General features: G+C 47.6%; 1 protein-coding gene across 5 annotated transcripts in view; it reads left to right on the forward strand.

Annotated features, from left to right (window-relative positions):
- Positions 1 to 23,002, forward strand: part of EVC2 (EvC ciliary complex subunit 2) — a 90,699-nt gene that overhangs the window by 261 nt on the left and 67,436 nt on the right. For 3 of the 5 annotated variants that reach the window (XM_077300720.1, XM_077300723.1, XM_077300725.1), the window contains exons 2-7: positions 1,145 to 1,199; positions 4,061 to 4,212; positions 9,879 to 9,944; positions 15,166 to 15,352; positions 17,177 to 17,283; positions 19,626 to 19,688. In XM_077300720.1, coding sequence (XP_077156835.1) covers positions 1,145 to 1,199; positions 4,061 to 4,212; positions 9,879 to 9,944; positions 15,166 to 15,352; positions 17,177 to 17,283; positions 19,626 to 19,688 — 630 coding nt within the window. Of the gene's footprint in view, positions 1 to 310; positions 642 to 740; positions 1,200 to 4,060; positions 4,213 to 9,878; positions 9,945 to 15,165; positions 15,353 to 17,176; positions 17,284 to 19,625; positions 19,689 to 23,002 lie in introns of those variants that run through there. The other 2 variants (XM_077300724.1, XM_077300721.1) reach the window with 2 other exon arrangements.

Here is a 23,002-nt window from a genome sequence, read left to right on the forward strand (position 1 = left end):
AGCGAGTGGCGCGTCCCTCCCGGCAGGCCGCCCAGCGCGTCTCCCTCTCCCTCGGCCAGTGGGGGTGTCCCTTCCTCGCCGCGGAGGGCCTCCTCCTCCCCGTGGGACGGCGGAGGCGGGCCCAATCCTCCCCCCTGCAGCTCCCAGAGCCCCTGGACCCCCGCCCCCAGCCCTCCTCGGACCCGTCGAGCCCGGCGATGGCGCGGAGGCCCGGCTGCCCGCAGGCGAAGGTCCCTGCCGGTGCCCCCCCGCGAGAACAGTCGCTCCCCGGGAGCCGTGGCCACTGGGCCGCCAAGACGTGAGAGCTGCTGGGCCTGTTCATCCCTGAGCAGGAGCCCCTTGTGCTGCCCCTCAAGGCCAGCGCTGGCTGCTCCCACCTACCTCCAGCCCCAGAACCCTTGTGGCTCTCCAGCGCCCACCATCCTGCAGGTTTAGAGGGCTGGACAGGACCTTTACTGCTCTCCCGCTTGACCAGGAACCACCTCTGGGAGCAGAGCCCCTGCCACCCTGGACAGGATCCGTCCCAGGCTCTTCCTCAGGCTCCCCCCAGCACCACTGCTTTCCCCAACCCAGCAGTGGAGGCCCAAAGAGGTCAGAGTCAGTCCCTTGGGTGAAAGTGGTCCAGCAAAGGAGTCCGTGCTGTTCACTATGGCAGGGGTAGTCAACCTGTGGTCCTCCAGAGGTTCATGGACTACAATTCCCATGGGAATTGTAGTCCATGAACCTCTGGAGGACCACAGGTTGACTACCCCTGCACTATGGCATTTGGTGATGGAGACATACGATTCATTGAATTATTAGGACCATTCTAGTCTTCCCAGAACTTGTCCATTGGGATCAATGTCCATGGGGTCGCAATGGGTCGGACACAACTTCGCACCTAACAACAGTCTTCCCAGAACTAAATGCCTCTGTGTGAACTGCCCTGGCCCAGTAAGCCTGGCAGGCACTGTTTGCACATGCAAGTCCCAGTCAGGAGGAGAGAGAGCACTTAAGGACATTGGCCAAGGAGATGTAGAAGCTAGTGTGTGTTGTTAGCAGTCTGGAGTCCGGAAAAATTACACAGCAGCACAAACACTGATTGTGCACATTGATTTGAGGAGGAAATCCAAGCATACCTAATCAAATGTGGTGTGTGTTTCAGGGTGCTCCCGATAAGTTTCGAATTCTAACATCAAGGAAATGTTTTGGCAACACAGGTAAGTGCTAACCTTTATTTTATTTACTCCATTTGCACCCCACCTTTCTTCTCAGTAGGGACCCAAAGTGTTCTCCTCTCTTCCCCTTTATCCTCAAAATAGGCTAGGTGGAGGGTGTGTGACTGGCCCATGGTCACCCAAACAGATTTCATGGTACGAGTGGCAATTTGAACTCAGGACCAACACTCTGACCCTCTTAACCCGTTTAAACGACCATTCCACTCTTTTATACTATTCTTTTTTTGTCAGACTGGCTGCCATATGCTCTTCCTAGTTCTACTGTCATTCAGGGATTACAGATGAAGAGAAATCTTAGACAGACCAGTGAGTCTGACCTCTGTTGTGGGGAAGTTAATGGAGCAGATATTAAAGGGAGCGATCTGCAAACATCTGGAGGACAATTTGGTGATCCAAGGAAGTCAGCATGGATTTGTCTCCAACAGGTCCTGCCAGACCAACCTGGTTTCCTTTTTTGACCAAGTAACAGGTTTGCTGGATCGGGGAAATTCGGTTGATGTCATTTACTTGGATTTTAGTAAAGCTTTTGACAAGGTTCCCCATGATGTTCTGATGGATAAGTTGAAGGACTGCAATCTGGATTTTCAGATAGTTAGGTGGATAGGGAATTGGTTAGAGAACCGCACTCAAAGAGTTGTTGAAATGGTGTTTCATCAGACTGGAGAGAGGTGAGTAGCGGGGTACCTCAGGGCTCGGTGCTCGGCCCGGTACTTTTTAACATATTTATTAATGATCTAGACTAGATGAGGGGGTGGAGGGACTACTTATCAAGTTTGCAGATGACACCAAATTGGGAGGACTGGCAAATACTCCGGAAGATAGAGACAGAATTCAACGAGATCTGAACACAATGGAAAAATGGGCAAATGAGAACAAGATGCAATTTAATAAAGATAAGTGTAAAGTTCTGCATCTGGGTCAGAAAAATGAAAAGCATGCCTACTGGATGGGGGATACGCACTGTGTGTGAACGAGACCTTGGGGTACTTGTGGACTGTAAACTAAACATGAGCAGGCAGTGTGATGCAGCGGTAAAAAAGGCAAATGCCATTTTGGGCTGTATAAACAGGGGCATCACATCAAAATCACAAGATGCCATAGTCCCATTGTATACGGCACTGGTCAGACCACACCTGGAGTACTGTGTGCAGTTCTGGAGGCCTCACTTCAAGAAGGACGTAGATAAAATTGAAAGGGTACAGAGGAGAGCGACAAAGATGATCTGGGGCCAAGGGACCAAGCCCTATGAAGATAGGTTGAGGGACTTGGGAATGTTCAGCCTGGAGAAAAGGAGGTTGAGAGGGGACATGATAGCCCTCTTTAAGTATTTGAAAGGTTGTCACTTGGAGGAGGGCAGGATGCTGTTTCTGCTGGCTGCAGAGGAGAGGACACGCAGTAATGGGTTTAAACTTCAAGTACAACGATATAGGCTAGATATCAGGAAAAAGTTTTTCACAGTCAGAGTAGTTCAGCAGTGGAATAGGCTGCCTAAGGAGGTGGTGAGCTCCCCCTCACTGGCAGTCTTCAAGCAAAGGTTGGATACACACTTTTCTTGGATGCTTTAGGATGCTTAGGGCTAGTCCTGCGTTGAGCAGGGGGTTGGACTAGATGGCCTGTATGGCCCCTTCCAACTCTATGATTCTATGATTCTATAATCATAGAGCTCCATCCCACCAGCAGAGTCCCTTCGGCTGTAAAGCCCTGTTGCCGCCCCCCCCCCCGACCCGACCCGACCCGACCCGACCCAGCGGCAACTTCCCTTTAGCCACAAAGCTCTGTCTGGAGGCTGTGGCGGCGCTGTTAGTAGGCAAGGAGGGAGTGTCGGAGCTGGAGGGGGAAAGCCAATCAGGATGCTAACCATCAAGAGGTCATTTAAAGCTTTGCTGGCCGCACCCTGATTGGTCCTATTCCATCTCGGACAGCCAGGACACTCTCTACCCCCAGGGCTGTTTCACAAATATTAAGAGAACATTGGATAAAGATATATTTGTTTGTTTGTTTATTTATTTATATTTCTATACTGCCCTTCCCTACGGTTCTGGGCGGTTTACATCAAACATTGTAGAACTTCTATAGAACTTTAAGTTTGTTAACATTTTCTCTCTTGATGTCCAGCCAGTATGCGTAAATACATGCAGCTTTTATTTTCCCCAACTTCATAAAGTCCAAAATCACATGGTCACTACCACCAAGCACACAACAACTTTTGCCTCGTCAACCAGTTCTTCCCTATTGGTAATAATCAAGTCTAAAATAGCAGACACCCTAGTTGCCCCTTCCGCTTTCTGTGTTGTCCCCAACACGTCAAGAATTTACTGGATTTTTCATTTTTAGCAGAGCTGGTCTTCCAACAGATATCTGGGTAATTGAAATCTCCCATGACCACTAGGTCCCGTCTCTCTGAGAACTTGGTAATCTGGTCGAAGAGTGTGTCTCAGGAGGTTTCATGCATTGTTTTGCAAGGCGAGGGCATCACCCTCACCAAATCCTCCACAGCTGGGAGTTCAGAGTAGAGACTGTCCCAGTCAGGGCTTGTGAAATCATGCACCATGCAGCAATGCTGGTGCCTCCCTCAGCTTGGCCCTTGTGGAAGCCCAAAAGTGGGCCCAGCTGGGGAATGGCTCTGGCCTTTGTTCCTGTGTCAAATGCCCAAGAAGTGGGTGCTGGGCAGGATGGGGCTGATTCTAGGTGGCAAAGCATCTTTGGTGGTGAGAGTGCCCTGGACTGACACTCTTGCTGGCCACATCTCTGGTATTTGATGGGCGAAGTGAAATGCCGTCAACTGAAAGGTGTCTAGTACTTATCTGAAAACACACCTTGCGTTTTTCTTTGATTTTTTTTAGTTGTCAGAACACCAGTGGTCAGGGGACGAAGCAAAGGCCATGGATTGCTTTTCACTTCTGCAGCCTCAGATGGACCTCTCGGCCGTTCCTCCTTGGCTTTGGGGTCCTGGACAAAGAAGTTCAAGCGCCAGGCCTCTGCTAGCCATCAAGAGGTCAGTTAAAGATTGCTGCTTGTTTTATCTAGGGTCTGGCTGTCTGTCATGTGACAGCCACTGTGGTGGAACTGCTAATTTTGTTGCAGCCTGTAACTCCAGAGAACCAAACCTGCTGTGGCTTTCCCAGGCCGTCAGAGCTTTAAGCCAAGTTAGGGAGCTGTAGCCAGGGAAGGGCTCTGCCACCTGGGCCTCAGTGCTGGATCCTGCCCAGGAGCTGAAGTGGTCACTCAGGGCCCTGATCCACATGCCTTTTGTGAGTCAGGTAAGTCAGATTACTGGCTCCCTAAATTTCGGTGCTCTGCCTGTGTCAGGGTCCAGGGTATCGCTCAGTTTGGCACGGCTCACCACCATCGTCAGGTGCATGTGTGGGTTCAGCTGAAATGGCTGGAATCAGAGGCTAAGTCTCAGAATGGGGTGGGTTCAGCAGACATACTATCCCTCTTCCCTCCCTCCCTGTGCTTGGGCTAGTTAACATCACTCCTCCCAGGTCCCAGTTCCTCCCCAACTTGCACCTCTCTCTCCCTTATCATCCTTCCCTGGACCCACCTCCGAGCACACAAATAGCACGTATCCTGGCTTGTGCCTTTTCCGGATGCTGAGTTTGCTGCCCAGGATGAGCCCGGCATAAGGTATTGCCGCTATTGCGGCCCCTGGTCTCTTTCCTCAGTGCGGGGCTCACAGCATCATCCTCAGCCCCCCCCTCATCTGGTGCTTATGGCTGGCAGAACAGATTGCCCCTTCTCGAGCCTGGGATTCTTTTTTTTGGGGGGGGGCTCTCCTTGGCTTGGAGTGGCAGTGGCTGATGCGGGTGACCCTGGAGCTGCTGATAAGTGGGGCTTGGCTTGGGGCCCCTCCTCTTCATCCCCCAGTCGATAGGGCACCCTGGTAAGGCGGGAGGGCTCACAGGACAGGCCAACACTCACAAGTGCTTTAGGAAAATCCATTTGTTTCTTAGGACCTTTTGTATTGCTGATTCTATTTAATAGTTATACTTTTCATTTTACTTGCGCAGTTGCCTTTTATAACTGGTTTGATTGTTCTGATTTGTGTAGTGAACTGACTTTTTTGTTAAAATGATTAACAGAGTTGAGATACAAGTTTTCTGACATAAACAAATACCCATCTTCCAGCACTTGAAAGACTGTCATTTTGTGAGGTTTCTGCAGATTGCTCAATAAACGAATCCTTGACTTGGTGCAAAAGATTGATATATTTGAAAGCAGGCCAGTGAACCAGATCAGTACTTTTCCACAACTTGGTTCTGACAACATCAGCTTTCCCAGGCAGTCAGAGCCCCATTCCCACACCCCCTCACATTGGACTCCTCCATTGAGTGGGAGAACTTCAAAAGTCTGAACAAATGCAGCAGAGTGGAATCAAAATGTTCTTATCTAGAACACTGGCTAGTCCTTCCCAGAACACTGGGAAGATATCTGTGTGTATTTAATTAACTGACTAAATATATGGCAGAAAAGGCACTTCTGAGACTGTGGTGAACTGGGGTTGCCACTGGTTGCCACCTCTGGTCCCTCTCACTTCCACCTGTCTGGCTGCTGCCACCAGTAAGACCCTGTTCTTTAGCCAGGAGAAGTTTACCCACTCCTGGGAAAATCTAAATGGTTGTCTTTATTTCTATGTATTGCTCCTTTGGCCTAGCCTGCTGTGGGATGGCATGGAAGAGCTCTTCTTGATTTAGTCACCTCACAGAATCACAGAAGCAATAGACCCCCAAACCTAAAAATAGTGGATTTATTGAACTACAAAAAAAGGACATCTAGAATTTTTTAAAGGAACAGGCAGAGTAACAATTGTAGCTTTTACCTCAGGAAAGAAAAGTAACTGGCCTGTTGTCTCTGGAAATCGGCTCCTGAACCCCTTTCTCCCCCCCCCCCCAATCCAGAAGGATTTCACTATTTTTCTTTTCTTCACTCCACAATCCAGGAGGATTTAATTATTTTTCTCCTCACTCCCAAGCAGAGCTGGCCTTTTCTCAGAGAGCCTGGCTTCCCACCATGACCTCTCCCCAACTTGGCACCCTTCAAGCAGCTGCAAGGGCCGTGAATTGGGCCTGCCCCCCCCCCAGTCCGTGTCCCCATCACTATTCATATGCATTGTCCTCTGAAATATTAACAGAAGCATGTTAGGGAAGCAGGCATTCTGTGGGCCATTTATATAGAGTAACCTGAGCATCAATCCTCCTCCAGTCTTGAGAGAAAGGAAGCTGGGCTGACAGGACAGTAGAGCGTAGAGGTGCACACAGGATGCAGGGTTAGCTCCCACACTCTGTTGGGCAAATTAAGCAGGAGTCTCATGGCCCCCTGGTGGTGGCGGAAAGTGCTGTCACGATGCAGCCAACTTATGGCAACCACATAGGGTTGCCATAAGGGGATTGTTTTTTAGGATTATTATAAAGGGGATTGTTTTTAGGATTATTATTAATATCATGAGGTTTTTATTGGGTATTTGTTTATATTATTTTTGTGAACCTCTGCGAGCCAGCTTGCTGGGAGCGGTGGTATACAAGTACAAACATAAATAAATAAATAAATAAAATGAACACAGCAAATGTTAAAGGTGGTTTGCTATCTGTGCAGGGACCCTGCTCTTCATTGATGGTCTCCCATCCAACCATTTACCAGGGCCAAACCTTAGCTTAGAAGATCTGATGAAATCAGGTCACTCTGGGCTATCAGGTCTTTTTACCTTAATAAAGGCTTAATAAAGACTGTAAAAGAGCCTCTTGTGGCGCAGAGTGGTGTCAGAAATGCTGTCTGAAGCTCTGCCCATGAGGCTTGGAGTTCGATCCTAGCAGCTGGCTCAAGGATGACTCAGCTTTCCATCCTTCTGAGGTCGGTAAAATGAGTACCCAGCTTGCTGCTGGGGGGTAAATGGTAATGACTGGGGAAGGTACTGGCAAACCACCCCGTATCGAGTCTGCCATGAAAATGCTAGAGGGCATCACCCCAAGGGTCAGACATGACTCGGTGCTTGCACAGGGGATAACTTAACCTTTAAAGACGGTAAAATTTATTATTTTGTGTGTCAGAGCCCTGAGATGCCATATGAAGTAATTGAGACTATCCAAAGATATATATCCCACCAAACACAACAGAAACCACACACCAAGGACAGAACCAAGGTTCATGGAAAATCCTAGCAGAACAAGCAACAAACAAGATAAGGCACCTACTGAGACACACGTGGAAACAGAATAGACAAACCAATACAATCCAACTACACAAATATGTACATCTTACACACATCACATATACCAGCTATAAAGGAGGGAGAGATAACAATGGGAGGGCCAAGGAAATCAGGGATCCCAATACTGAGGGGAAGAAGCAGAGATAGCGATGGGAGGAAGTGGGACAAGCAAAGGGTCTTGAGATACAGACACGCTCGGGTCCTTTCCAACCTCCGTCCCATCCCTTGGGACACTAGGGTAGAGGCAAAGGTGAACAACCCGCCTCTGACCCTGATACTGTGTAACGCCCCTGCCGGGTTCTCTGTCCTCCATCAGCGTGGGGCAGGGAGGAGAGGTAGCAATCCTAATATGAAGATTTCTCCTTCATAGCTCTTTTTGTGCTGTCAATACCAGGAATTGAATGTGTAGGCCTCGGGTGGGACTCAACCAAGAGCGTGGTGTACCGTGCACCCAATGCACCTCCAGACGTCCTGCTAGTCATGCTGGAGGAAGTAGTTGCCTGAACACTACTGTTCCCCAGACTCTTAATTCTGGGGGACTTTAATGTCCGTGCCGAGCTGCCACCCTCTAGAAATGGGCTAGACCTGGTGTCAGCCATGGCAACACTAGGGCTCATCAAGCAAGTCACACCCTGGACCTAATTTTCAGTGCGGCCAAGCCCGTTTCATGGTCAGACCGCTATACCCTGAAGGACCAGCTAAGGCTTCCACCCCCTCCTCAGTTGGGCGCTGAGCAGATTTTAGGTCACCCATGGAGACTTACGGATCCAATTAGATTACTGAATGCTCTGCGGGACCCAGTGCCTCCCAACACTTCTCTAAATGGTCTGGTCAGCAACTGGTATGACAGAATGCTGGCCGCCATTGACAAGATAGCCCCTCAACGTCCTCTCTGTCCCTGTCTCAAGCAGGCCCCTTGGTACACCGAGGAGCTCCACAACAAGAAACAGGAACTGAGATGACTAGAATGAGGCTTGAGGAAGACTCGGGAGGAAGTTGTGAGAACATCTTATAAAATGCAATTAAGAGCCTATGAGATGGGGTGAAGTCAGTAAAATGCAAATTTTACTTGACTGAAATCACATCTGCTAATTCATGCCCAGCGCAGTTATTTAGGATAGTTCAATCTCTTACTGCCCTAGAGAAAGGGTGTCAAAATAGGAATAGGATACCTAAGGAGGTGGTGAGCTCCCCCTCACTGGCAGTCTTCAAGCAAAGCTGGATACACACTTTTCTTGGATGCTTTAGGATGCTTAGGGCTAATCCTGCGTTGAGCAGGGGGTTGGACTAGATGGCCTGTGTGGCCCCTTCCAACTCTATGATTCTGTAATTCTATGATTCTATAAAATAATAACCAATTGGACATCAACTGTGTCAATCTGCGAGCATTTGTGAGTCACTCTGCAGACAAAATCTCGACACTCCACCATGACCTCTCCCCAACTTTAGAGACAGAAAGTGAACTAGAGGCCCCTTGGCTGTCTTTGGAGAGTACATTGAGTAACTTCAGACAACTTACACCGAAGTGGCCAAAATGCTAAAAGCAGCGAAGCCAACCACTTGCTCCTTAGACCCATGTCCATCATGGCTACTAAAAACAACAGATAGAAGAATAGTTTCCCTCCTCCAGGAGACAATCAACCTTTCCTCTTCCAACTACCTCCCTGTCTCACACTTAGCGTTTCTGGGGAACATGCTTGAAAAGGCTGTTGTAGATCAACTGTCAGCTTGGAAGAAGCTTTGGTCCTAGACCCATCCCAGTCAGGTTTCCAGCCTGGCCATGACAGCACTAGTCACCCTGATGGATGACCTTTGCCACCAGCTGGACTGGGGCAGGTCATCGCTGCTTGTATTACTATCAGCAGCATTCGACATGGTCGATCATGAGCTTTTAGCTCACCAGCTCACCAATGCCGGTATCAGAGGAACTGCCATTCAGTGACATATTCCTGAGTGTACGTGAGGGATTGCCTCTCTGCCTACACCCCCCCAAAGAGCCTTACGCTCCAGCATGTCCAAATTCCTGGTGATCCCTGGTCCCAAAGAAGCCCGTTTGACCTCAACCAGGACCAGAGCTTTCTCTATCCTGGCCCCCACCTGGTGGAACGAGCTCCCGGAGGAGATCAGGGCCCTAACGGAACTTGAACAGTTCCGCAGGGCCTAAAAAAGGGAGCTCCTCCACCAGGCATTAGGTTGAAGTCCTGAACCACCACTTCCCATGGGCTCTTTCCCTGAGCCTCCCTTTACAGTTCTACCCAACCCAGTGAGCTATCACAATGCATTAATTTAATGTTCATATTTTTCTGTTGTTGTACAATGTTGCTTGCTGTTATCACTGTATTATTGTATCGGTTCTGTTTTATGTGGACCTCCCTGAGTCTTCAGGGAGGGCGGCATATAAATATAATAAATAAATACATTTAAATTGAAATGAGACTGTTATTTTTCCTGTGCAGCATGAAGGTTTGTCAAGAATTGCAACATCTTCTCTGCATGGAATCACTTTTCAGAAATGTGCAGTGGTAAGTTTGAAAGAATCTTCCCAAAGCCATGAAATCCAAATTTTTGAAAAATTGTTTCAGCCATATGCCCCCTTTTATCTAAACACATAAATAAAAAAGGGAAGAGGGTGATGGAAGGAATTGGGACTCATTGGCTATCAATGAGGTAGGCTGTCCCGGCTGTCCCATCCATGATTGACCATCTGTCCAATGAGTGGCCATTCAGGAAGGATGTCCTGCCCCTGGCCGCATCCCCCTCCAACTTCTTATTTCTTATTTTATTTATAATATATTTATATACTGTCCTCCTCAGAGGCTCAGGGCGATTTACCTAAAACGTATAAACAATACAAGAAACAATCCATAACATATGAATAACTGTACAATATAATATTAATAACTGATAGTTGTAACAATCCAGTTGCAATGTATGGCTGCGAAAGTTGGACCATAAGGAAGGCCGAGCGTCAAAGAATTGAGGCTTTTGAACTCTGGTGCTGGAGAAGACTCTTGCGAGTCCCTTGGACTGCAAGGAGAACAAACCGGTCAGTCCTAGAGGAGATCAGCCCTGACTGCTCTTTAGAAGGCCAGATCCTGAAGATGAAACTCAAATACTTTGGCCACCTCATGAGAAGGAAGGACTCCCTGGAGAAGAGCCTAATGCTGGGAGCGATCGAGGGCAAAAGAAGAAGGGGACGACAGAGAATGAGGTGGATGGATGGAGTCACTGAAGCAGTAGGTGCAAACTTAAATGGACTCCAGGGAATGGTAGAGGACAGGAAGGCCTGGAGGATCATTGTCCATGGGGTCGCGATGGGTCAGACACGACTTCGCACATAACAACAACAGTTGTAACAATATAAACAGTGTAAACAATGCAACAGTGCAAACAGGTCCAGAGCACTCTGGTGGATTTCTGAGTGGGAGGGGAGCAGGGGCCCTTCAGTCACTGTTGGTTGTGCCTGGTCTTAACCAAATGCCTGGTGGAAGCGCTCCCTTTTGCAGGCCCTGCAGAACTGTTTTAGCTTCATTAGGGCCCTGATCTCCTCCAGGAGCTCATTCCACCAGGTGAGAGCCAGAACAGAGAATGCTCTGGCCCTGGTCGAGGCCAGGCGGACTTCTTTAGGGGCACGAACCATCAGCCGGTTGTTGTTGGTGGAGCGTAGAGCTCTTTTGGGGGCATAGGCAGGAAGGCGGTCCCTCTGGTACGTTGGGCCCTGACTGCATATGGCCTTGAAGGTAATTACCAGAACCTTTAGTCTGATCCGAAATTCAACTGGCAACCACTGCAGTTGGTGGAGAATGGGCCGGATGTGGGACCTCCACAGTGTTGCAGTGAACATCCTGGCCGCTGCATTTTGGATCAGCTGTAGTTTCCGGTCAAGGCTAAGGGCATGCCTGCGTAGAGTGAGTTACAGAAGTCCAGCCTAGAGGTGACCATCGCATGGATCACTGTGGCTAGGTGTTCTGGCGCCACCTAGTAGCTTGGCTTGGCGGAGATGGTAAAAAGCCAGCTGCGCTACCTTTGTGATCTGGGTTTCCATTGTGAGGGAAACATCCAGGATCACGCCCAGGTTCCTGGCGGAATGAGCCATAGAGAGCTGCACACCATCCAGGACAGGCAGACGCGCTTCCTCACATGGGCCCTTCCTACCCAGCCACAGGACCTCCGTCTTTGAAGGATTGAGCTTCAGGCGACTCTGCTTGAGCCATCCCATCATTGCTTCCAGGCAGCTGGCTAATGCTTCTGGGGGAGAGTCAGGGCGGCCATCCATCAGGAGGAGGAGCTGGGTGTCATCTGCATATTGATGACAACCCAGCCCAAACTTCCGTACCAGTTGTGCGAGAGGGCACAATATGGAAGAAGTGCCAGCCTGGTAAGTGGGACCCAGGAAGGGCCAGTCAGAGGGCTGGCACACCGCTAAGGCCATGGCTGGCTCCTCACTACTGCTGCCTGCTCAGAAGGCTGCCTGCCTTCCCTGCCAAGGTTGCACTCCTGCCACCAGCCCCCTTGCTGCTACTGGGACCTGGGAAGCCCATCTGCTGCCTTTGCCAGCGGTGGGCGCATTTGGCACTACTGGGGGCTGAGAAGTCTGCTATACCCCTGCTGCCTGCCCTCTCTCCACAACTAGTGACTACAGCCCTTACCTGGACACCCCGCCTGGGAATTACTGTGTAACAGGTGTCCTTGCAGGGTCTGCTAACGGCCCTGCTGCTCTTCCCATCCCCCCCCGGCCACTCTGCTCTTGCCCTGCTCCTGCCCGTCAGCAGCAGGACTGCAGGATGGCTGCCTGCGCTCTGTGCCACCTCTGCTGCCCTCAATTCACTCCCACTTTGTGCCATCCATGGCCAAGACTGGCCATTCCACTCAGGGAAGGGCTGGAGTCTGAATGGGATGCTGGGAGAGGTCATGCCTGCCGCCCCCTTCCTGCCCCACTTTTAAAATGGGCTTAACTACTAGTAAAAATATATAAACCCCAACCAATAAGAATAGATTCAAGTGGGTTGCATTTACTTGCAGGACTGTTTCACACTTGGATAGAGACGGATGGGGTCAGAAGCAAATGGTGGGGTGGGATCCGTTGATCTCTTACATAGACAGTTTTATATGTTTTTGTCAACTGCAACTGAATTTGAGGGTACTGATTTGCTGTTTTGGCAAATAATTATCATATAGCTGTATTTGGATGTTGTGACACAGAATTTAACAGAATTAACTTTTGCTTTACATTTCAACTGTCATGATGGTCGTTCATAGTCTGAGGAAGGGTCCTTGCACTCGAAAGCTCACACCTTGAATAAATCTTTGTTGGTCTTAAAGGTGCCACTGGACTCTGATTTTGTTGCCCAACCAATAAGTTAATCAAAACTTTAAGCACTGTAATGTAACCTTAAGTTGATGTACTTTAGTTGATGTACTTTAGTTGATGTACTTGGTGACATGGAAATGTCACTGGTTAAATCTTTGTTTTAGACCACTTGGAGAATACATATGATCTAAATGTAGCAATTGCAAGGGAGGGCAAAAGGCTCACCATGTGGGGGGGGACCCATATCTCCTTCGTTGCCAAGACTCCAGGCCCCAGCACGCCACATTAAGCTCAGTGGCAGCAGCTGGCAAGCGAATGACGTCTGCATGCAGAAACAACATTTTTAAAATTTAACCCCCAATGTATTTTTTAACATTTCAGATTTTTCTGCAAACCTGGAGAGTTTCACAAGTTTGTAGGAAATTCTGCTTAGTGTAACTTTGGCCCCAATCCTCAGATTTAGGTATCGGCAGATGATGGACCACACTTCTTTATTAGATGTTCAATTATTCAAAGGTTTAAGGACCAGAAGCTTGTCTAGAGGTCTACACTCCCATCTAGGACCTTCTGATGTGGGGAAGCATATTAAAAGCCAGGGAAACAGACAAATCCAATAGCACCTTGAAGGCTAACAGCATTCATTCCAGCTCAAGCTTTCATGCATCAGAGCTCCCCTCCTTAGGTGCTTCCTCAGAGGGTTATTAGAGGCTCTTTATCACCCTCATCAATTGAACATACTGGTACCAATGTTAGAAAATAAGATAACTGAACTGCTAAATCAGGAATCGTTACAGAAGAGGGTGTGTGTATTTTTGTTTCCTATTACCACAAAGTTCCGGCAATTTACAAGGATGCTGGCCACTGTTCCAGCTGCAGCATTCTGTTGAACCTCTGCTTTGTGGTGGAATTGTTTGGGCACAAGGAGGATTTTCTCAGACAGCCACAATTAGAGAGGCTGTGCCCAGCTATAAAATCGTGGTCTGAATACTAATGGCTTCTATAAAGCTTTAACATCAAGTAAACACCTCAAATAGAGCCTCTTGTGGCGCAGAGTGTTAAGGCAGCAGTCATGCAGTCTGAAGCTGTCTGCCCATGAGGCTGGGAGTTCAATCCCAGAAGCCGGCTCAAGGTTGACTCAGCCTTCCATCCTTCCGAGGTCGGTAATATGAGTACCCATCTTGCTGCTGGGGGGTAAACGGTAATGACTGGGGAAGGCACTGGCAAACCACCCCGTATTGAGTCTGCCATGAAAACGCTAGAGGGCGTCACCCCAAGGGTCAGACATGACCCAGTGCTTGCACAGGGGATACCTTTACTTTGACCTTTAAACACCTCAAAAAATAAAGCAAGTTATCTTTAGTTCTGGCTAATTGTAATAACATACCCCTGGCAAACATTCAGTGGTCTCCAGTGCAGAGTTGTGTGCTGTTTTCAGTATAATAGGAATCAATAGAAGAAGAGCTTGGTAGGGGAGGGGCCAGTACAGAGGGAAAGTGGGGACTTTATCCTCTTCCTCCAGGATGGTCAGCCAGAAAGTAACTCTGCACCGAACAGTATTTTCTCAAAATGGGTCCCCAAATGGTTGTGCTGAATCAGAAATAAAACACACATTCACACAAAGAAACATTTATTAACATTCAGGTCCAGGGCCAGAATCTGCATTGTAAGATTTTGTATCCCGTGCCTTTCCCAATCTAGACAATGAAATGGAGCAACACAGAAGGGAGTCCATTGTGAGCCTGCCTGTCCCTCTGGCTGTCAGTGTTCTGCCTGATTAGCAAGGCTGTTCTGCTGAATTGTGCCTCTCTGGGATGTTCCACTGCTCGTATTCATTCAGTCCTGTCTCTGCATGTGCTGTTCTCTTACATTCACATTACATGACGGATGGCTTTCTGTTATTCAGTTTCCCATGCAACGGCTTGCTGTCATGGAGATTAAAATCATCTTGAGATTTTGAAATGGGAGTTGGTAATATTTATGAGTTGCTCCAAATGCCCTCAGAAAAACAGCAATGATCATTGACTCATTCCATGCCAGAACTGAATTGTGTGAGCTGCATATTAGGCAGACTTTTGTGCAACTTTTCCCCAGTGGTCCACCCCCCTTAAATGGAAAGAAACCACTGCTGTTGGGAGGCAAATGCAGAAAAGGGCTGATGCCTCTTTTGCTGTTAGCTCACCCCGTCTCAGAATTGCTCTTTTCAAGCTGCTTATCTCCATATAAGCAGGTAGAAATACATTCCCCTCTGGAAGAAAAGTAGCTTGGGAAAGAGAAAATGAATTAAAGCCCACCCCATCCCCAGACTGCAGCTTCTAATGGCTTCTTTTCATGAAAACAATACCAGAGGAAAGTTGCTTGGAACTTTGTGCATTGTTGTTTTAATCTAATGTTAAGGGCTGTTGGCTAATATTTCCATTGGTTTTATTCTGCAGGTTCAAACTGACCACGAACCTCAAAGCACTTATGTGAAACTCCTGATTAACAACACAAACACCCAGCCTGCATTCAATGTCACGGACCTTGTTTTAGTAGATAACATCACAGGTCTCCATGTTCAAGGAGCAAAGGGTAATCAGACAGCTGATGGCTTTCAGACATTCAGAATGCAAATTTTGCATGGTACGTGCATTCCCCCCCTCCCAATGGAATGGAGATCAAGATGGGTTGCCATGTTGGTACTAGTAGAAAAGAGCTATCAATATATATATTTATATAAATATTTAATTATATATGGATTATGTACCAGGCATGATGTAGTAGGCATGATTGTGATGGCGCATGGCTAATGCAGTAAATGTTTTACGGTTACAGCTATAGTATTGGTTTTGGGGGTGGGGGAGCCTTTTGAGTCAACAGTTCTAGATGTGAGGGGGAAGAATTTAACAGTTACACAGCATGACTGTCTCAGTTGGGATTTCACTCCTCCCCTGCCTGACAGTTTTTACAGCTGAACGACTCCTTTGGGGATCTGATTTTGGATTCCCAGCCAGACATGTAATTTGGCTTCAATACCTTAGAACATTGAGAATCATAGGGTTGGAAGGGACTTCCAGGGTCATCTAGTTCAAACCCCTGCACAATGCAGTAACTCACAACTACCTGCTCACTCACGGTGACCCCAGTTTCATGGCAAAATGACCCTCATCCCCAAAATCTCCAGAATCCAGTCTGGCCTGGAGGAAATTCACCTACCCACAGCAGCAATTAGCAATTCCCTGAGTATGCAAGGAAGGGCCACAAGAGACAAACACTGGCACATCCCTTCCTGCCCACCCACTTACAATCTGCCTAAGTTCATAGAATCAGCATTTCTGGCTGATGACTCTCTAGCCTCTGCTTAAAAACTTCCAAGGAAGGAGAACCCACCACCTCCCGAGGTTCCACTGAGTTTGTTCTGTCAGGAACTTCTTCCAGATGTTTAGCCAAAAATTCTTTTGAATTAATTTAAACCCATTGGTCCTGGCCCAAGGTGCTGGGGCAAGAGAAAACAACTCTGATCCATCTTCTATATGGCAGCCCCTCAAGTATTTGAAGAAGGTGATCATATCACCTTCCAGTTGCTGCCAGACACTGCTCAGTCCACACAAACATTTGTGAGAATCCCATCTGTCACGTGCAAGGGGCACTGCGTGAAGGTTGGTTTTCTCTACCCAAAGGAGGCTCAAAGCAGCTTACAGTCACCTTCCCATTCCTCTCCCCACAACAGACACCCTGTGAGGTGGGTGAGGCTGAGAGAGCCCTGATATTACTGCTTGTCAGAACAGTTTTATCAGTGCCGTGGCACCCCAAGGTCACCCAGCTGGCTGCATGTGGGGGAGTGCAGAATCAAACCCAGCATGCTAGATTAGAAGTCCGCACTCCTAACCACTACACCAAACTGTCTCTACACCAAACATGACTTTGGTGTTATTGTGTATCAGCAGATTATTTCTTCTCTATATCCAAGATAGATTTTGGTGGGTCGCTGTGTTGGTTTGAAGCAATAGAACAATAGAATAGGAGCTGTGCATAACAGTTGAATCCAGTGGCATATTTAAGACCAACAAAGTTTAAATCTGACTGTAAGCTTTCTTGTGTATGCAGTAGAACAGTGGTTCTCAACCTTGGGGTCCCGACCGCATTTGGGGTCACCTGGCCCCTTCCTGCGGGGTCGTAATGTTGATGATTGCTGCGGACCCTCGTGCATGTGCACACCGCCTCCGCCACAGTTGGGGTTGCGGCATGAGGATGGTTGAGAACCACTGCAATAGAACAAGGTTTGAGTCCTGTGGCACCTTTAAGACCAACAAAGTTTAATTCTGGGTGTAAACTTTTATGTGCATGCATTTTGTTGGTCTTTGTTGGTCTTAAAGGGGTTCTGTATCTAAGATGGAGTCTTAGAGGGTATGTGGGGACAAAAGTATATGAGCATTTTCACACACCTTTCCTTCCCTTTACTTTCAGTTGGGGAACATTATTTACTGGACTACGTTGCCGTGGTTAATGAGGAGGAATCAGGCAATGCTGGAGTGTTAATTCTGCCTGCTAGACTGACTTTCCGATCATCGCTGGTATTTCCCTTTTTTCAATATACTAATTGTTATGTACAGTTCTGTATGGGCGTGGCGTAGGAGTTAGAGCAGTGGTCCCCAATCTTTTTATCACCAGGGACCAGTCAACACTTGACAATTTTACTGAGGCCCGGGGGGGGGGGGGTAGTCTTTTGTCAAAGGACATCGCCACTGCCTGAGCCTCTGCTCCACTTGCTTTCCTGCCGATGCCCCTGACTTCCTGCCGCCCACTGGGGGGTGCTGCCAGCAGCAGCTGCACAGTGCCACACCGAGGGGGAGCCCCAGTCATGGTGGCCGCTGGAGAATGCTAAAGGTGAGCTGGCAGCAGAGTGGCAGGGCAGCCCCCGAGGCAGCAGTTGGGGAGGAGGACCTGTGGCCCGGTACTGACTGATCCATGGACCGATACTGGTCCCCGGACCAGCGGTTGGGGACCGCTAAGTTAGAGTATCAGATGAGGCCAAGGGGAACCCTGCTCCAATTTCCTATTCTGCCACAGAGCTTGCTGGATATTTGGAAGTTCTGCACTTAGGAAGCATTCATCAGGAATATAGTCTGAGTACAAATATTCCTCGCTGTGGCTGTGTAACTGCTGTACTGGCAGGATCATCTGTTTAAGAGGTGGTAGAAACAAGTAAGGTGGTATTTCAGAGGTCAAATGTATACACTAGGGGCTCCTCAGTGGAACAGCCTTTCCTTGGGAGGTGGCAGGCTCTTTTGAAGGTTTTTAAGCAGAGGCTAGATGACATCTGACGGAAATATTGATTGTATGACTTTTAGGCAGAGAGGGCAGGAAAGGAGTAGCAGTACTTGGCTCTTGTGGCCCTTGCTTGCCTGCCCAAGATAATGCCAGTTGCCACTTTGTAGTCAGGAAGGAAATTTTCTCCGGGGATCCTGGGGGTGTTTTGCCTTTCTCTGGGCATAGATCAGGTGGTGTCTGGGGTGTGTGAGGGATGGGTGCAGGCAATTGAACTAGATGACCCTTGAGATCCCTTCTGGCTCTATTTTTCTGCATTTCAAATCTTTGTCACATTACTTTTGAAGGAAGGAGGGATAAAAAGGTTTGAAATGCATGTATATCAACTTCTAATCTGAATATAAATTAACCATTGCATGGTGACCTGAAGATTTCGGCCTTGGTTGCTGCCTTCAGTCGTGCTTGTCTTTCATGTCTCGGGTGTTGACTGCTAAGTCATGCAGGGATAAGACGGCCCTAAGAGAAACAGAGAAGCCTCCAGTAGCTACAGTCTGAGGCAGCTCTCTCATGGGAGGGGGTCCTGCAGCTTTCAAGAGCCCTTTGGTCACTCTCCCTTTGGTTTGCAACACCCTTATTTATAGCTGGTGGTATCTCCTTGTTGCTTCTTTGGAAGTATATGCTTGGTGTGGCTATGATCTGGTATTTTGGAGGGCCCACATTCAGCTGGTACTCCAACATCTGCACTGGTTGCCAATTTGTTTCCGGATCAAGTTCAAGGTTTTGGTTTTAACCTTTAAGGCTACACGCGGCCTGGGTCCTGCCTACCTACGGGACCGCTTGGTTGCTTATGCCCCCCGCAGGGCCCTTCGCTCTGCAGGTGCAAACCTACTGGTGGTTCCGGGCCCTCAGGATGTTTGCCTGGTCTGAACCCGGGCCAGGGCTTTTTCGGCCCTGGCCCCAACCTGGTGGAATGAGCTCCAGGAAGAGCTAAGGGCCCTGCCGGAGTTAACAGCTTTCTGCAGGGCCTGCAAGATGGAGCTCCTCCGCCAGGCATATGGTTGAGGCCAGGGCGGGTGGTCCCGACATTAGATCAGGGCTCCCTGGGTTCATCTGAATTATCTGATTGCCTCACCTGATGTCCCTAACGTGGGGCGGTTTGGGGGGGGGGTTAGTTAGTGCTCGCCTGTTGCCTAACGTTGATAATGTTGATAGTGTAGATTGGTTTTAATGGCTTTAACCAGGGGTAGTCAAACTGCGGCCCTCCAGATGTCCATGGACTACAATTCCCAGGAGCCCTTGCCAGCATTCGCTGGTGAATGCTGGCAAGGGCTCCTGGGAATTGTAGTCCATGGACATCTGGAGGGCCGCGGTTTGACTACCCCTGGCTTTAACTATAGGTTTTATTGCAATTTTATCTTGTAAACCGCCATGAGCCTAAGGGAATGGAGGTATAAAAGTTTAAGAAATAATATATAAATAATTTTTCCATTTAGCTATTGAATTCTGCCTTTGTCTGAAATTTGCATCATTTTATGAGGGGAGAAATGGGATGACCCTCTTCTGAAAAGATGATCTGGGTGTCAAGTTAGACTATGCTGACTGAAAACAACTGATACATTTATCTTTTCTTTTTCATCCCTGTTTTCAGAACAATTCTCAGTTTGATCCACTGACAGCATCATTAAAAATAAGAGGAGAAAAGAAGACAAAGGTAAGGAACTCCCCTTTCTCCCGCAAGCACTTTCCTTTCTTCTCTTTGTTAGTTTATGGTAGTTTTGTGGATGGAGGGAATTCCTGTTGTGGCTCATCCAGACCTTCCCAGTTAAGTTCAGGTTTCAGTTTCAAGGGTATGTAAAACTAGTAGTTATGCCCTCTTAAAAGCGGGCAGGAAGGGGGAGGCAGCCCCCCTCCCTGCCAGAGCGGGGAGAGCCGGGAGGAGGACACAGTGGCAAAGTTCGCCCAAAAAGTGGGTGAGGAGCCACAGGTGGGGGTCTGCGGGGGTGTCAGGGTGGGGGGAGAATATGCAGCAGCCTTCCCAGTGCCCGGGTGAGTCCAGGAGGGCATGGCAGGCAAGAAGTGTGCATGTGGCCTTCTGCTGGCTGCCTGAGAAGCCAGGACAGCGAGGGGAGCTTCCTAACACCTGCTGCCAAGGGGAAGAAAATCATAGTTGCAGCGTAGCCTCTCTCAGCATCCCGTTTAGACTCCAGCCCTTCCCTGAGTGGACCAGCCAGTCTTGGCCATGGACAGTCAAAGCAGAAGCGGGCAAAAGGCGGAAGTTGACTAAAACTTAACAGACCCTGAGAGCAATTAGAAAAATTACCTATATTTCCATTTAGTTTTAAATTGTATTTTAGCAGACTCATAGTCTAAGTAACATAATGCTATTTTATGAGTAAAACCATGTTTTAGCCATATTATTTCTGTAACTGAAATAGTTTTGATTTTGCTGGTCTATGACCATAATAATAAAAGAAATGTATAGATATGTAGGAGCGGGCTATGATTCTATGATTCTATGATTCTAAAATCAATATCACAGAAATTAGAAGATCAGGATGCTCAGGTTTTAGGAACCTGTAATAACAACGTATGTTCTCCCAGTTTCTGGGATATTCCTTTAACATACAAAGCCATGCCCTTGTATCTCCAAATTTTGGTAGCACACCCATTAAGAAGAGCATTTCTATTAGCTCGCGTAAACATCTTTCCCCCAAATTTCACCCGAAGTCAATTTTTGAAGATCCCCCCTCAGGAGAGATACTGTTTGTAGTGTCCCTGACATATTATACAACATACTATTGGTGTGTCTTTAGTTAATTATTTGATGAAACTGAGATCCTTTTGTGTTGATGAGAAACATTGGATTAAAATGATATTAACTGTGAGGGACTCAGCAATAATTGTAAAAGTAGCTAAGTCTTTGCTGGCAATTTTAAATGAAAATCTTTCCATGAAGGAATCTATAACTGGAATTGTTTTAGTTTTATGCTTTGCCATTTTATGCCAATAAAGGCAATCTGACCCATATCTGCCAGCAGCAGGACATCCTTCCTGATTGGCTGTTAGTTCGACAGACATCCAATAAGGGATGGGACAGTTGTGACTCCCTACCTGATTGGTAGGCGAGGAGTCCCAACTCCTCCCAACACCCTCTTCCCGTTTTATTTATATGTTCAGATTCAGATGGTGGCGGGTTATCACAGAGGAAAACAAAACTCACATTTATTCTGGAAAGGTTACTGGCTATGTTGGTGTTTTATTCTTGCTGAAACTGAGGCTGGTCCTGGTTAAGTCACTTCAAAGGGAACTGGTGTATGAACTGAACTGTGAATCTGGGCTCCCCAGGCTTAGATCTCGCCATTGTTATTCAGAATCACAGAATCATAGAATTGGAAGGGGCCATACAGGCTATCTCCCCCTTCAAGGATCGCTGCCTTGTTGTGGCAAGGGGGCTTGCGTAGTTCAGTGAAGCTATGAGCTATACCGTGCAGGGCCACCCAAGACGGACAGGTCATAGCTGAGAGCTCTGACAAAAGGTGATCCACTGGAGAAGGAAATGGCAAACCACTCCAGTATCTTTGGCATGAAAACTCTATGGACAGTTCCAATAGGCATAACGATATGACGCCGGAAGATGAGCCCCTCAGGTCAGAAGGTGTCCAATGTGCTACTGGGGATGAGCAGACGGCTAGTACGAGTAGCGCCAGAATGAATGAAGCGACTGGGCCAAAGCCGAAAGGACGCTCAGTTGTGGAAGTAACTGGTGGCGAAAAGACAGTCCGATGCTGTAAAGATTTTTATTCCATAGGAACCTGGAACGTCAGATCCATGAATCAAGGTAAGCTGGACGTGGTCAAACAAGAAATGACAAGACTGAACATCGACATTTTAGGAATCAGTGAACTCAAATGGACAGGAATGGGTGAATTTAATTCAGATGACCATCAGGTATACTACTGTGGACAAGAATCTCGCAGAAGAAATGGAGTAGCCTTCATAATCAATAAGAGAGTAGGAAAAGCAGTCTTGGGATACAATCCACAAAATGACGGAATGATCTCAGTTCAAATCCAAGGCAAACCATTCAACATCACAGTGATCCAGGTTTATGCCCCAACCACTGCTGCTGAAGAGGATGAAGTTGACCAGTTCTATGAAGCCCTACAACACCTTCTAGAAGCAACACCAAAAAATGATGTGCTTATCATCATGGGGGATTGGAATGCTAAAGTAGGAAGCCAAAAGATAACCGGGATAATAGGCAAGTTTGGCCTTGGAGTACAAAATGAAGCAGGGCACAGGCTGGTAGAATTTTGTCAAGAGAATACAATGGTCATAGCAAACACTCTTTTCCAACAACCCAAGAGACGACTCTACACATGGACATCACCAGACGGTCAACACAGAAATCAGATTGACTATGTGCTCTGCAGCCAAAGATGGAAAAGTTCTATCCAGTCAATAAAAACAAGACCAGGAGCTGATTGTGGCTAAGATCATGAGCTTCTTGTTGCAAAATTTAGGCTTAAATTGAAGAAAGTAGGGAAAAGCACTAGGCCACTCAGGTATGAACTAAATCATATCCCAGACGAATACACAGTAGAGGTGACAAATAGATTTAAGGAATTAGATCTGATAGACAGAGTGCCTGAAGAACTATGGACGGAGGTTCGCGACATTGTACAAGAGGTAGCAACTAAAACCATCCCAAAGAAAAGGATATGCAAGAAATCAAAATGGCTGTCTGAGGAAGCTTTACAAATAGCTAAGGAGAGAAGGGAAGTGAAAGGCAAGGGAGAAAGAGAAAGATACACCCAATTGAATGCAGAATTCCAGAGAAAAGCTAGAAGAGATAAGAATGCCTTCTTAAATGAACAGTGAAACAAATAGAAGAAAACAATAGAATGGGGAGGACCAGAGATCTTTTCAAGAAAATTGGAGATATGAAGAGAACGTTTCATGCAAAGTTGGGTATGATAAGGGACCAAAATGGTAGGGACTTCACAGAAGCAGAAGAGATTAAAC

The sequence above is a fragment of the Paroedura picta genome, chromosome 10 (genome assembly GCF_049243985.1).
Source record: "Paroedura picta isolate Pp20150507F chromosome 10, Ppicta_v3.0, whole genome shotgun sequence".
Taxonomy (NCBI): domain Eukaryota; kingdom Metazoa; phylum Chordata; class Lepidosauria; order Squamata; family Gekkonidae; genus Paroedura; species Paroedura picta.